Here is a 15,916-nt window from a genome sequence, read left to right on the forward strand (position 1 = left end):
GGGCTGGAGGGGCCGTGGGCCTGCGCTGAGCTGAAGCCTATGCTGTAGGTCTCCAGTCGACGGCCATGAGCTTTGCGAGCTCGGTTGGAATCACTGTCGGTGGGGCCTCCGACGATCATGTTGATTGCCCCCCCGGTGAGGCATATTATTCTTGTTGTCCCGAGGGTCCCGGTGATCTTCGTGGGTCGGTTCGGGATGCAACGTGCGCTCACGCCGTTGGTCGTCGTGCGTCGAGAAACGCTCACCCCTAGGGGCGACCGTCGTTCTGCCCTTGGTTCTGGCCGGGGATCGGGACCGGAATGTCTTGGCACTCCCCGGCGGCCTTGGTCGCCTCTCCAACCGAAATTCCCCATCAGACGTCTCCCGCCTGGCTGCGGGGTAGCGATCACCTTCTGCCTTTCCATGATAACCCAGTTGATCTCCTAGGCCAACACCTGGCAGTCTTGAGTGCTATGGGCGGTGGATTGGTGGTAAGCACAAAAGCGAAGTCGGTTGACCCCCCCCCCCCCGACTGGGTTTCAGATACCTCCCCGGGATGGGGAAGGTGTCCACCGCTTGGACGACGCGCTCCTCGCGTCGCGGTGGAGGAGGTGGATGGAGCCTCCCGTCGAGCCTCTCGTCAAGGAGGCGCTGGGGCTGGTCTCCTATCAGCAGGTGGAGCGGAGCTAGTGTTGCTTCATCGGGCGAGCTGGGTCTCCTCCAGATGTATATACTTGTTGGCGCGCTAGGAATGGGGCTGGACAGTTAGAAATGGAGACTCATCGCTTATTAAGCAGATTTTACACATACGCGACAATATCTTGGAGAATGAGGGTAGCCCAGCAGCGACGGAACAGTTACTTTCAGGGTGGTTCTAGCAGCCTCGAGGGGTTTCAAGGTGGGGGATACACCCGTGATCTCCGCAGTTGACTAGGTAAAGATGTCGTTGTTCCGGATCAGGCAGTTGACGAGCATCTCCCTCAGCTCGGCAGGCATGTCGGCAGCTATCTGAGTGACCCTATCAGGATGTTCAGAGACAATCTGGATACTGACCTTATTCGGGAGTGGTCGAGCAGGGTCCGTCTCTTGCACCGCATGCACTTTGGTTGCTGGCTTCCTCTTTGTTGCCCGGAGGTCCGTCTGGACCATGTCAATGTGGCAACTCCGGGCCACACCTTGATCCCCGCTCACAGAGCCAACTTGGCCCTGAATAGGGAATTTGATCTGCTGATGAAAAGTAGACATGACTGCCTCGAAGGAGCTGAGGGCTGGCCTGCCCACGATGACGTTGTAGGCGGACGGAGCGTCCACCACAGTGAAGAGGGTGTTGTGGGTTCTCCTCAAGGGTTCCTCGCCGAGGGACAGGGGAAGTTGGATTTGTCCGAGAGGTCGGACTTCATGCTCCAAGAACCCGAACAGGGAAGTTGCCATGGATTGCAACTGGTCCCTGTCTATCTGCATCCGGTCAAAAGCGTCCTTGTACAGGACGTTGACCGAGCTGCCGGTGTCGATAAAAATGCGAGCCACATCGTAGTTAGCGATAGTGGCTCGGATGACTAGGGCGTCGTCATGAGGAAGGGATACTCCCTCCAAGTCTTGAGGCCTAAACTGGATGGAAGGGCCGTGTGCCTGCGCCGAGCTGGAGCCTATGCTATATGCCTCCAGCCAGCGGCCATGAGCTTTACGAGCTTGGTTGGAATCACCATCGATGGGGCCTTCGACGATCATATTGATTGCTCCTCGGTGGAGCATGTTATTTTGGTTGTCCCGAGGGTCCCGGTGATCTTCGTGGGACGGTTTGGGAAGCGGCGTGCGTTCACGCTGTTGGTGGTCGTGCGTCGGGAATCGATCACCCTTAGGGGGCGATCGTCGTTCTGCCCTTGGTTCCGGCCGAGGATCGGGACCAGGACGTCTTAGCATTCCCCGCCGGCCCTAGTCGCCCCTCCAACCAAAATTCCCCGGCAGACGTCTCTCACCTGACTGCGATGTAGCCATCACCTGCTGCCTTTCTATGATGACCCGGTTGATCTCCTGGGCCAACACCCGGCAGTCCTGAGTGCTGTGGGCGGTGGATTGGTGGTAAGCACAGAAACGAGTCGGCTGACCGTTCCCGGCTGGATTTCGGTACTCCCTCGGGATGGGGAAGGTCTCCACCGCCTGGACGAGTGGTGGGGGATGTTGAAGAGGTCTCGGCGGAGCTTCCCGTCGAGGAGGTGCGGGAGCCGGTCTCCTGTCAGCAGATGGAGTGGAGCCGGTGTCGCTTCGTCGGGCAAGCTGGGTCTCCTCCAAATGTATATACTTGTTGGCGCGCTCCAGTAGCTTGGGATAACTGGGGGGTGGCTTCTTTACCAAGGAGCGGAAGAAGTCCCCGTCTTGCAGGCCTTGGGTCAAGGCGCTGGTGAGAATGTCCGAGGAGGTTGATGGTATCTCCCACACAGCCTTATTGAAACGATGAAGGTATTCCCGTAGGGTTTCCCTGTGTTTTTGCTTCATCGTAAAAAGAGTAAGAGGAGTCTTTTGGTATTTTTTAGAGCTAGAGAATTGATGCAAGAAGACTTCCTTGAACTCCTCGAAGGAGTGAATAGAGGCGGGCGGCAGTCGGTTGAACCACCGTTGCGCTGATCCAGAGAGTGTTGAGAAAAACGCGGCACTTAACTCCGTCGGTGTACTGATGGAGCAGGGACGCGTTCTCGAACCGACAGAGGTGGTCCTCAGGGTCTGTGGACCCATTGTATTCTCCTACCGGCATTGTCCGGAAACGCCGGGGCAGTTCTTGTTCTAAGATCTCCCTGGAGAAAGGATTCTTGGGTAGCCCTACTGGTGGAGTCGCTGGGGAAGCCATGGGGGCTTTGCCTTTGCGGTTGTCGCGTCGCTCCCCTCCAGCATGGGATCCTTGCGAGTCCGCTTCTGTCGAGGCTCCACCTCAGTTGGTGGAACCACGTGGTCGTGGGTTCGATTCCCACAGACGGCGCTAATTTGTTCCGGCCAAATGCCGCCGACAGTCAACCCACCGGTCAAGGAAATGCCACCTCAACCTTAGCGGGCCTCGGTAGGAAGGAGACCTGCGAGATCACCACAAACGAACGGATTAGCTGGTGCCGGGGAGTCCCGGCAGGCCACTCCGACGCTCAAGTCAGTTTCCGGCAAAGATAGAGGAAGAAAGAGTAGCAGTAGCAGTTGTGAAAATGTGAGAGTCGAGAGAGAGAACTTGTACCTGCATGGGAATTGATATACCTACGAGGCGAACATTCCATCTGTCAGGGGAGCAGGCTATGATGGTATCCGGGGGGACAGAACCTGAACTTTACTGACATCTACGCCAGTAGGACGGCATCTAGGAAACAGGGACGATATGCCTATAATTGCTCTGCGGCTCGATGCTGTACGTCATCTTTGTCGTTTAGCTGTGAGTAGAAAGTTGGCAGCAATGACGAGGTGAGGCGTGGAGACATAATCATAGCCTTTCCCCTGCACGACAGTTCACATGCTTGATTGTCTACATTATATTTGTCTGTTAGCTTAGGAGACTTGAGCCGGGATTGATGTCGGAGTGGGAGGGGATGCCCGAGACCGGCGATGGCCGGGATTATCCGGGTAAGCTGAGCGAACTAGATGGTCGAGCAGACCAGGTAGACTGAGTAGTCTGAGTGATCTGATTGCTGACGGTAAGACGAGGCAAGTTACCCGGGACTGGCCACCGTGGGGATCCGCCGGGTAAACGAAGCGTTGTGACGAGCAGGCCGGGCAGGCTGAATGGCCTGAGGGAACTTAGCAAACTGAGTAAACCAGGACAGGCTAAGCGATGGATGACCCGGGCGATGACATTGAAGTGATGCGGATACCCGGAACCGACGCTAGTTAGGCTTACCCGAGTAGACGGAGTAAATGCCCGTGCAGGCCGGGTAAATCGATGAGTATGGGTAAGCTAAGTAGACTGATCACTAAAGGAGCCGCGTGTTGATATTTGAAGTGAGGCGTTTACCCGGGATTAGCCTTTACCGCGCTTAACCGGGTAAACGGATTGAGAGACCCAACAGGCCCGGTAAGCAGGTTTATTTGGACAGATCGGATGGACCGTTCCCTGGATAGCTAGGCCTGGGTTCCTAGGACAACGTTGACCGTGGACCCCGGGACCGGCCAGGTTGGACTGCCTGTTGACCTACCCTGCCACGTCGAGCCCGGGCAAGACTTACCACATCACTATGTTTGCCAAAATAATTTGGATCTTGTTTTCCAATGTACTAGATGTATTGGGCAACAGCCGCATTTCATCTTCTCACATGGTTTGGGAGAGAGGCTTGACGCTTCGAATTGAGTGACATAGGGTGCGCAGTGGGAACAATTGAGGAGAGGGGTTTGGACAAAAGGGTTATCTTGGTCATCTTACTTGGGCGAAGATCACCCTTTGGTAAAATACCAAATATATTGTGTGATTTGGGTATTTGAGAAAACACAGTGGAATTTGGTCAAATGCTGATGCTAGTAATCGAAAATAGCATAGAACCACAATTGAGTTTTTTTTTTTGTTGGGTTTTAGTTAGCCCAATTCTCCCATTTATGGTGGGAGGAATATACATCTATCCATGTAGCTGAGCTCAAACAATTGGGACAAACATGCATGATGACGAAGGTCAATGTCAGTACCACAATTGAGTCTTTTTTTTTTTTTTTTTTTAGTTAGCCCAATTCTCCCATTTATGGTGGGAGGAATATACATCAAATATAAGCTCAAACCATGCATGATGACGAAGGGAGTCAGTAATAACCAAATATATACCCACATCTTGAGTTATCCAATACCTTGTTAACCCACAATTTGATGTTTAGTTTATTGAGTTTGTTATTTGTTGAGCTTGAGTTAGTCCAATCTACCTTGTTAAGCATGAGAAAGAATATACACCAAGCTATGCATAAGAATATAAAAATAGATAGGTTCATTGATGATAACTGAAGATTTGGAACCCCATTCAAAATTTACCAATAAGTTATAATTTAATCAGACTTCTAAAGTGAATCTGCCTGTAAGTCAAAATCTGTTATGATCAAGAATTACTCTGTTTGAGTTCAATTTATCCCATATTTAATCCTTTTAACTTTTCAACCTAATTTTAGAAATGTGGAGTTAACATACAACTGAACTTATCAAAATTGTAAAATATGGGATTAAGGATGAACTACGCATATAGCAACAAGAACAAGCTGCATTGATCTTATCCTTCACAATATGTGGTCAGCTACATAGATCATCTTATCCCTCTAACTTTTGCAAGACTGTTAATTATTCTATCAGCAACAATTTTCCAGGTTATTGACATGACATGTCAGCTCGAATTGCAATGACAATCAAACGTGATTTATGTGGAATTGGAGAGAGTAAAGTTGAGTATGGCATCTGTCAAAATAAGACAATGCAGTGATATTCTAACATGGAATTCTATATCAATTACTAAGTTTTTTTCTCCCTTGATTTATTACAAAGAATACTGACCTGTCTTCACATTATGTCATGCCATGCCACACTACATCATGTTTATGTGTCATACCATTGTATTTCAAGTGGCATCCATATAAGCACTAACACCATCCTTATCAGAATATACCATAATTGAAATGAAACATATGTGGTATGGTGGAAGAACTTAAAGTTGGGGCTACACCTGAAGCTACCTTAAGTTAGTGTTTGAGCATTTAACCTGATATATAAGAATCCATATACATCCTCCACACATTTATTTTTTTTCCTTTTCAAACCTCTTGTACATGATGACTTCCTTCTGTCTGCCGGTCAACAATGACAACCTTAAAATGATCTTGATTTTCCAGGATTTACCTTAAGTATCTAAATCCAAGTCATTCATTAATGGTGTATATTGTTCCGTGTATCAGTAAGTTTATATGCGAGACGATTCTTGCATTAGCCATAAAAATTTGGTATCACAGGCAAAATTCAACACAAGGCAAACCTAGCTTGAAATATTCTTAGCAGGCAAAATGTGGGAAGCACAGTTTCATGTGAAACTCAATGCCATAATGCTTCTCTTGAATTATTCTTTCTCCTACCTAGCGAATTGAAGATGTCCTTTTTATGGTGTGGCATTATTTGCATTAACTATTAGTGTTGCACACTAATGTGGATTACCTTTGTGAGTAGATTACTAAAATTATGTATTGGTGATGTCACAGGATATTAAAGACAGTAATAGTGTGTGAATTTGTATTTAGCTGCTGTGAAAAATTTCAATCACACTAATACATGTTAGAAATAGAAAACATGAAAACTACCACTAATAAACTTAGATTGAAATTGTATGAGACTTGACCTACAAATAAGCAGCTTGATATTTGGTAAAGTCATGCCTATAGCATCACCAATCAACTGGTTTATGACAATTAATTCGGGTTGTATCACAATAGGTGGGTTGACTTGTGTGATCAATTTATTTTGTTCATGGTATGGTAGAATTAGTCCTAGAAAATTTATCATTGTAAAATCCTTTCTCTTCATGACTTCATCAGAGTATACATTCATCAAATATGCCTCATGTGTTTCATATGTTATGTGAATTGATTATTGAAATTTCTATATGATTATCTTTGTAGTTTCTAGAAATACCATATAGTCATAACGGTTTTAAGTTATGATCCTTGTGAGTAGTTTTTTTTCCTTTGTTTAAATGTAACATTGTATACTTGTCCTAAATTAATCATGTTTTTGGCATTTGTATGTCAATATGTTTTTTCTAAGAGGGGTTAGTCATGTTGCATTACGCATCCACTTCTCAAACAGATATAGTTCATCTCCAATTCTTGCATGGTTACTTAAGTGTTTGTGCTGTGTTTGCCATGTTTTATATCACAAATGAATGATTCATGTCCAAATTGCATACTATCTACTATGCTAACACAGCATTTTAAATCATACAGGATTGAACCTAAGTGATTTTTGAAAAGGTAAGCACAAGAAAGTTTTATTTTTAATGCGAGGTTTTTAGTCTTGAAAAATCAAAAAATATTAAAAGGTTGCTGAAAGAGCATGAGCAAAGGGTGGAGCAAATAAAGAGATAGTGGTAGTCACAATATTGCAAAGAGCATTGCAATCCATACTATTAACCAAGGAATATAATCCATATACCCTAACTTGTTACACAGGTAGTAATCAGGATTGATAGTTTCAATATTTCTAGTAATCTTGCAGATTTCTATAAGGTTCAAGTCTAATCCCATGTTGGGGTTTCATTGCCTAGGCTACTCATATGCCAACATGCCATGTTCCAGACACCTCCTAATATCAATTTTAGGCTTTAAGTAACCATGTACAGCTGAAATTCATTTTCTCCAGTAGGCATGGTTTTAATTATATTCCATGCAAAATTGAACTTTCCTCTCTACTTAAAGGTGGGAAACATAAGTTGTTTCCACTCTATTTGAAATGACCAAGTTATTGCCATATTATCAATTGATTGAAAATCAATTTGTTTTAAATATTCATCAAATACTCAGTAAATAAGACAAATGGCAAACAACTTCCATGGCTCACTGTTCTAGGCAATTTTTAATAAATTTCAGTCCCTCATCTTCCCTCAAATATTATAATTAAGATGTATTTCGAAATTTACCCAAATCCTTTCAATTTCTGATGCTAAATTTTGGCGCATCAAACATCTCACTATTCATTCATCTGTAAGTTATTGTTGTCTTTTTGAGTAAAAGGGCAGCCCGGTTAAAGCTTCCGCCATTAGGAAAGTTCATAAGCCTTACCTTGCCTTTGGCAAGAGGCTGTTCCTTTACGTGACCTCTAGGACAATTGTTTTATAAGGCTCCCCTTCGGGTTCCTCGGGTTCTTTACATTGAAATTGTTTTATAATATTCCAACCTGACTAACAATCAAATCTTCTCGTGATTTTCTTGAGACAGCCATTTCGTGTGCTCATTCAATGCAATTCCAAAGATCAAGGACTCTTTTCTACATGTGGCAATGAAGGCCCTTCCAAGTTGTCATCTACCAAAGGTTCAAAGTCATTGAAACTTGAAACCATCAACAGATCAGAGAGTGCATCAAGCAAAGGTCAAATATCCAAATGCTGCATCTCTGATGCAAATCTCTACTGTGCATTCAGTTCCAACAATGTTAACTCCATCTTCTCAATCACAGGGCGTTCTCCTTTAGTGGTTGGAAAATGCACTTCAACTGTTGATGACATTACATACCTAAAAATGTAAGAAAGTATATAAACAATTTAATTGTTTCACTTCAGTATTAGACATTAATTCGATTGTCTTCCTTCATGAATCAACTTATATTTGTGGCTTAAAATTTTAACAGAGATCTTTTATCATTGTCTTAGTTCTACAATTAAGGAGTGGTATGTCTCTTCTATTCTTTCTTCCTACCCAACAATCTGTAGCACTAAAGTCTTACCTGATCATTTGTGTTTGAGTTAATTTTTATTAAATCTCTGTTCTTAACTTTATGGTTATTGTTGTCTTAAAATTTTCTTTTACCAAAATAAAGAAACAAAAAGATAAAATCGTCACGACAGAGGTATGATGATGTGAGAAAATTGTTAAACATCGTGACATGATTCGCCATATTAGCCTTTAGGGTAAGCCATAGACCGTTTCTTGTTCTTCCTAATTTTAATATTGTCTCCTGACAGTTTTGATGATACCCCTTGTATCAAAAGAGGGATTGAATCTCCTTCAGCATGGAAGTCACCTTTGTTTATGAACTCTCTCCTTCCAGGGCATGCAATCAGCAGTGAACTTACGTTTGAGGTTAGAAAGAATCTTCTTAGTGACTTACATATATTTTGCTTTTCTGTCCTTTCTTTATGAATAACCCCATTGTTTGCTATATTCACTCTATGAATCATGTACAAAGTCTATTTATCTTCACTAGTCAGAATGATAAAATAGTTCTGTCTACCATTACTACGAAATTAGCATTTTTTATCCACCTCTTGTAACCTTGTCTAGTTTATGTTTGTGTGTTAAATTAACATATATTGCTTTTGGTTAACCTTTTTAAGTGGTTATTGTGACAAATTTTTCTCCCAAAAATTTCAGGATGTAGGATATTTCTTGAGCCCAGCCGATAGAAGTTATGATGCCATTGGTTTGATGCAGCAGTTTAGCGAGCACACTGCTGCTGTAGTTGCAGAGGCCCAAGAGTTGCTGAGAAGTGGAAATTCTAGCAAAGCCTTGAAGGCACAATTGGAAAACAAGAAATTCTTAGAAAAAAATGCCGGTCATGACAGAGAAGCAGAAAATTTTAGTATGCCAGCAAAAAATATGGTATTTGTTACTTTTGACAAACATCTTTGACTTTGGCTCTGAAATTGCACTGGTTTCCTAATGGATACTTTATCTTATAAATGAACTGGGCCAGTTTTCATTCATGAACACACATAATGGTCAATGGTCATGCAACTTGGACTTAGTTAACACATCAGATACCTCATCGAGACCTATATTTGTTAATACAATTCTAGGTCATGAAAAATCAAATATGCTGAATCATGCAGAAGAAGTAGGTCCCTTTGTGATCTGATATAAATTTCTTCATTTTCTAAAATGTTACATTTCTTTATCACATAGAAGCTGTTGCTGCAGATAAATTCCTTGATTTGTTAATCTACAAAATCTAACATCTCTTCAGCACTCAGGATTTGTTTCTTGCCTTCACATTAGACACCTTTCTTATGTAATTGAAATATCTCTCTTGGTTGCCAAGGAGAAAAGCAAATAGTTTGAAGCACTGTGATAATGCCGGCTAATTTTGTCAGTTTCATTTTTTTTATCAGGCTTTCTGAAGCTTTTGAAAAGACAATGAATCCTAACTGCATGTAATATTTTTTAGTGACATGTTGATCTCAATTGATTGTGCTCTCTTCAAATATTGAAATATTCTCCAGGCTGAAGCCCGAGTTCTTGATTTTAGTGGGTGTGGCACCCCTGCTAAGAGATCAGAAAATCTAACGACAAGGAATACAGAGACGCCCACCAGCCCTAATTCCTCTTATTATCTTATGAAGGTCTGCAGATAGACAGATTCAGGCATCAAACTGGAAAGCCTTTATTTCTTTTTGTCCCTTAGCCGACGTAGCTGTGATGAATTACTGCATCTCATCTTCTTTTCTGTATTCCCATTTCGGTGGCATAGTCATCATGTTAGCTTAAAGACTACTGATTTGGAGCAGTATTTGTATTTGCATTAGATGCATGTAGTATTTGTATTTGTATTTGCGATAATTCTCTAAGTTTTTTGTTTTGAGTTGCATCACTATATATCTAATTTTTCCTATGATTTTATAATCACAAAGTCTAGTAGTGGATACAATTTTTTATAATACAAGATAAAATTACATACAATACAATAGACAATCAATACATCACTTAGATGTCGTAAAAAGTCCAACTTCATTGCAATTGCAATCAATGGAATGTGTTCTAACGATCTGAAACGAAAACTATAAAATGTTTGTCTTTGGTTGTGAATTTTTTTTAAATTTTTTTCAGTTTTTGTTCTCAATTGGTAGAAATTGTTTTTTTTTCAAAAAAAAAAGAAAAAGAAAAGAAAGTGATTTGCTGAACTGAAGATAGAAAATCAATGTGAGTATTTTCATCAACCTATCCCCATAATTCATATTCATTTTAATTTGTTTTGACTAATTTCTTACATGTTTGTTTTATATTTATTATAATTAGATTCAGATTCGTCAATAGCACCTAAAACAAATGTAGACATTTTGTTTAATATACAAATCCAAGTATTGAAAGATGTTTATGTCATAAAGAGATTGATATGTTGATCGCCCTATTGATTTAATTCAAGTTTAAATTTCTAAAATTAGAGGTTAAGTGTCTTTTAAATGAACTGTGTCTTCTCTGGTTAACCACAATATTTAATTCAAAAGATTAAGTTGAGATCCTTTGATCTAACTTTTTAATAAAAAAAATTAAATTTGTTATCCCAGCTCAATCAATTCCATGATCATTATCAAAAGATAAATCAAAAAATTATAATTGACCATTAGGGTAAAAAAATATTATTTCAACTTCCAACTTTTAATTTAACTCTTCTGAAAAAAAGGTGGATCCGTCACACGGCCCCACACGGACTCCACGACCATTTATGAGGAGGTAAATCGAGAAAGTGCAGTTGGTTATGACGCAGGAGGGTATTGCCTGACAAATTCAAACATTTACTCTCTTTTATAAATCTGTTGCGTCGTAATCAATTCACCTATACTCCGGAGGCAACTTTTATTTTAACTCGTTTCAACATACTCAGAATTTGATGCGATTCATTTAAACAAAAATTGGAAGAAGAAAAAAAAAAGAGCTTTTTAAGTCACGATCTATGTGAAGCAATGGCGTGCCTTCATTGGCGCCGAGTTGCACTCGTGCATGCCTCAGAGCTCTAACAGAGCAACAAGACCAGCAGCTAACCGCTCTACCGCCGCCGCTGCCGCCGCCGCCACTAAACCGAAACAACCAGTCTCTCCTATTTTAATCACCCATCGATTACGTTTCCTACATATATACAGACGCATCCCCGAGGTTGATGGTAAAGTCCACCAGGTAAACAGCAAGAGCCGTCAAGATTGCTCCTTGGGCATTGCTTACACCTCCGAGCCCTCGTCCTCGACCCCCCAGCGCATCAAGTTCTCGCCTTTCCCATGACCTCGACATCTTCTTTGGCCGGCGGCTCTTCCTCTCAGAGGTATGCTCTGCGCCGGTCTCATGCTCTGCGGTCGAAGATTAGAGGGGTGAATCCTGTCGTAGTTCGATTTTTCAAGCCGGCGCATGGCGGTGACGCGGCGGGGAAACGCGAGGAGGCTTGCGATTCCTCCGCGCGCAGACCGCCAAGTCTGGTCATGCGGAGTGCGTGTGGGATTAATGCGGCATTGGAGGGGAAAGCGATCTTCCATAGCAAGGGAAGGAAGGCCGGATGCCGGCTTGAAAGGCAGCAGATTGAGGCAATGCCTACCTTGCGCGGAGAGGATGTCTGCCTGAACAGATGCCCTTCAGGTGAATGACGTTATGCCCAAATGAAGATATATCCATTACTCATGTGTTTTGGAGTCTTTTAAAGCTTCAAAAACCTCTTTTTTGAAGGAAAGAGGGTGGACTTTTGTATCTTTCCTATGTCCTTTCCTTCTATTTTTCCCAACTAAAATTTGCAATTAATCTACTTCATTAACTCCACCACTGATCAATATAGTTTTTGCATTTAATTGAATAAATGAGCACAGCTACTAGAGAATGATATATTGGTCTTTTACTAGTTTTTTCTTGTTTTTGACTTCAATATTGATAGCAGCCTTGTAATTTGTTTACTTTTTCTAATAATCTGTTTTTGTAACTGTGTTTTGGTGCAGAAATGGAGATAATGAAGGAAAAGTTTTCAAAGCTACTTTTGGGTGAAGACATGTCTGGTGGTGGTAAAGGAGTGTCATCAGCTCTTGCTCTGTCCAATTCCATCACAAATCTTGCTGGTATCTTTCATGTATCTGATTTCTTGATGTTTCCTTTGAGATTTCATTTTCAAAGCTAAAGCAACACTTTCAGTAGTTTCACAAAGTTGCCATGCAAACTTTTCGTATGATGCATTGGTACTTAGCTTCTGTTCATGTAACTCTTAGAGAGAGTGTTTACTCATTGTTTGGTTGTGCTTCACAAATCATAACCAATTACAATTTCATTGCTAAACCAACACTTTTCAGTAGTTTCACAAGGTTGCCGTGCAAACTTTTCGTTGGATGCATTGGTACTTAGTTGCTGCTCATGTAACTCGTAGAGAGAAAGTTTATTCATTGTTTGGTTGTGCTTCACAAATTGTAACCAATTACAATTTCGTTGCTTAGTTTACCTATAGCAGTTGGATGAAATTATTTTAGTTTTGATAGATTGACAGGCTTTTTCTGTGCCAAGATGCAAATTATCACATTCCTGGTTCTGTTAAATTTATAATTCCTTCAACTAATGAATTTCCATACATGAAAATAATCTACTTAGGCCTATGAGAGATAAAACTTAAATTGTTCGTAATTATTTGTTTCTTGCTTAATGCAGCCTCTGTGTTTAGTGAACAGCGGCGTCTAGAACCTATGCCTACTGAAAGAAAAGTAAGATGGAGAAAAGAAATTGACTGGATACTATCTGTTGCTGATCATATTATAGACTTCATTCCTTCACAACAAAAAACTAATGATGGATCCAACATGGAGGTCAGCTTAGTAGTGATATTTTAGCATCTGATTAGTAATAATATTATTATTATTTCACTAAATCAAGTGCAATAAGTCTGCTTGATATGAATAAAAATTGCTTCGGATCTACATACACCTTAAAGTCTCCTTTTCTTTTACAGGTTATGGTGACAGTGCAACGCAGAGATCTTCAAGTGGCTATCCCTGCATTAAGAAAGCTCGATGCATTGCTTCTTGTAAGACCACCTTCTCATTTTCTTGTAAATAACTCAGTACCAAGTTCTCCTTTTGTTTCTTACATATTGATATTGGTTTCTTCCCTTGTTACATCTCATGTCAGGGCTATCTTGACAACTTCAAAGATCATAATGAGTTTTGGTATGTATCCAAGGATGCTAATGAATTTAAGAAGGAAAATTCAAGCAGAAATGATGGCAAATGGTGGCTTCCCGTCGTGAAAGTCCATCCAAATGGACTATCTGAAGTTTCCCAAAAATGGCTTCAATTTCAGAAAGACTCTGTTAATCAGGTTCTCAAGGCAGCTATGGCTATAAACTCTCAGGTTCTAATGGAAATGGAAATCCCCGAAGCTTACCTAGAATCCCTGCCAAAGGTAAGGCTTTATGTTCTTCTCCATAGTAGATAATTTCAGTTCGATATTTGTTCATTAGTATGTTTGCCATGTTAATATTGATCTCCCTTATTACATCACATATCAGGGATTTCTTGACAGCTTCAGCTTCAGAAACCATATTGAATTTTCGTCTGTGATATCTGTTCATCTTTATGGTCTTAGTTGTTCTCTTCTTTCTAGTAATAAGTAAATTTATTAGTTTGGAAGAATTCTCTCAAATGTTCTTTATTGCACTTGATATTCTTTAACATTTAAAATATATTAGAGCATATTTTTCACATTTGTATTTCCCTTATTTGTACAAAACCTTGAATAAATGATATGTGTATAGGCATGGTATTTTTTACATCACCAAGTTCAACTTACCACAATGACAGAGATCGTTTTAGTTATAATGCAATACTTAAATAGAACGAAAAAAATAGAATGAAATGCCCTTTCACCATGGGTTAGTTGACAGGGTCTTCAAATCACAGCATACGACCGTCTAAATATTCACAGATCTTGAAGCATAGTGATTTTCAAGCATGCCAAGACAAAAGCATGGCCGTTACATGTAGTGAACTACACTGTAGTATCTAATAATACTAACCGTGACACTTGTTCACTACTGACAAATTACCCTAAAACAACAAACTACTACACCTAGTCATGGCATTTAGTCATACTAAAACTGTGACGCCCGGTCCTTGTTGGAAATCCTAATGACAAATCATGACACCTGATAACACTGAAGTATGACACTTAGTTACACTAAACTAGGTCACTTGTTTTTGGTTGGGAAAAACTATTAGAACAAGCAACGACTCCTAATTATAGTTGGATATGAAACTTGATGAAATAAAACTATGACATCTAGAGTTATACAGAGCCGTGGCACCCAGCTACTTGTAAGTGTGACACTTAACGCTAAGAAGAATCGTGGCAGATGGATGCTTTAAGATCTATGCAGATCCAGATGATATGTGTCGTCATTGGCGCCGCCTTCACTAGATGTATGGTGGATGGTGAAAAGAGAAAAGGCTGGGGTGGAGGATTAGTAGCATAAAAAAAGAGCATGATTTCAGTATCTTTACTGATATGTGAAACGAGAAAACAGGAAATAAAAGAAATACAATTGCGAGGCAACTATTTTGCGAAATTAACCTCTCTATGCAAAGTTGTATGATATTGTAGATTGCAGTCAAATAAATGCCTCCAAATGCTGCAGAATCGGAAAGCTTGCCTTGGAGATGCAATTTACAGGAGCATAACTGATGAGGTCTTCGACCTTGAACAATTCCTCAAATCAATGGACTTGTCGACTGAGCACAAGATCCTTGATCTCATAAATCGAATTGAGGCATCGATCGTCATTTGGAAGCGGAAGTTACAGAACAAGGAGAACAAAACATCATGGGCTTCACCAATCAGCTTGCTGAAGAGGGAGCAGTTTGAGGAACGAGCCGAGGCCATTTTACTCCTTATCAATCAGAGGTTTCCTGGCCTTCCTCAATCAGTTCTCGACACAAGCAAAATACAGTACTGCAAAGTGAGTAAGCAGAATTCTCTTCAAAATCAAACCTTTCTTTTACCTTAGCAAACAATGAAGCTGATAATAAAAATGCATGTAGGCTCTTTTGATAATTATTTCAATTTTTGTTCAGGATGTTGGGCAATCCATTTTGGAAAGCTACTCGAGAGTTTTAGAGAGTTTGGCTTTCACTGTGATGTCGCAAATTGAGGACGTCCTCGATGCTGCTTCAGAGAGAGAAAAGAAGAATGAAGGAATCTGTGAAGGCATTTCAAACGTAAATGACACGAAGAAGAGGACACCTCCTGATGCTGCAAAAGCAAAGAATTTAGCATACTTTGATAAGCTCGAAAGTCTATGAGATATAAGAAGCCCTGCACCATGCTCCACGGCTCAGCTCGTGACTGAAGACTTCCAAGAAGCATAGGAAATGAAGGAAGCTGACACAAGCTAGGACAAGAGAGAACGCCGAAAGATTCTTCCCAGTTCCTCTATTCCTAACAGCCCTTGTAGCTGCTGTCTAAGGAGCAAACACAAGGAAGGCAACCAAGATTCTGCCTCCCTTCCTTCATGAGT

The 15,916-nt window shown here is 41.3% G+C and overlaps 2 protein-coding genes across 2 annotated transcripts in view; both read left to right on the forward strand.

Moving 5' to 3' along the window:
• Positions 1 to 10,025, forward strand: part of LOC141821082 (transcription factor MYB3R-1-like) — a 38,076-nt gene extending 28,051 nt beyond the window's left edge. The window contains 6 exon segments of the mRNA XM_074708447.1: positions 7,894 to 8,051; positions 8,053 to 8,123; positions 8,126 to 8,195; positions 8,637 to 8,754; positions 9,046 to 9,273; positions 9,894 to 10,025. Coding sequence (XP_074564548.1) covers positions 7,894 to 8,051; positions 8,053 to 8,123; positions 8,126 to 8,195; positions 8,637 to 8,754; positions 9,046 to 9,273; positions 9,894 to 10,025 — 777 coding nt within the window.
• Positions 10,026 to 11,540: 1,515 nt separating this feature from the next.
• LOC141821083 (rho guanine nucleotide exchange factor 8-like) lies at positions 11,541 to 15,722 on the forward strand. The gene is made up of 7 exons (XM_074708448.1): positions 11,541 to 12,012; positions 12,363 to 12,479; positions 13,057 to 13,211; positions 13,355 to 13,429; positions 13,534 to 13,806; positions 15,038 to 15,358; positions 15,474 to 15,722. Exons 1-7 carry the CDS (start codon positions 11,661 to 11,663, stop codon positions 15,699 to 15,701), a joined length of 1,521 nt encoding a protein of 506 aa, XP_074564549.1. The 5' UTR covers positions 11,541 to 11,660; the 3' UTR covers positions 15,702 to 15,722.
• The last annotated feature ends 194 nt before the right edge of the window (positions 15,723 to 15,916 follow it).

Source organism: Curcuma longa, chromosome 2 (genome assembly GCF_044706935.1).
Source record: "Curcuma longa cultivar G26 ecotype Majalengka, Jawa Barat chromosome 2, ITB_CL_G26_1.1, whole genome shotgun sequence".
NCBI classification, from domain to species: domain Eukaryota; kingdom Viridiplantae; phylum Streptophyta; class Magnoliopsida; order Zingiberales; family Zingiberaceae; genus Curcuma; species Curcuma longa.

Coding starts and splice junctions, on each gene's coding strand:
- LOC141821083 (XM_074708448.1), top strand. CDS start 11,661: ATGACCTCGACATCTTCTTTGGCCGGCGGCTCTTCCTCTCAGAGGTAT. Junction 13,807..15,037: donor ACCTAGAATCCCTGCCAAAG/GTAAGGCTTTAT, acceptor CAAATGCTGCAG/AATCGGAAAGCTTGCCTTGG. Junction 15,359..15,473: donor GCAAAATACAGTACTGCAAA/GTGAGTAAGCAG, acceptor ATTTTTGTTCAG/GATGTTGGGCAATCCATTTT.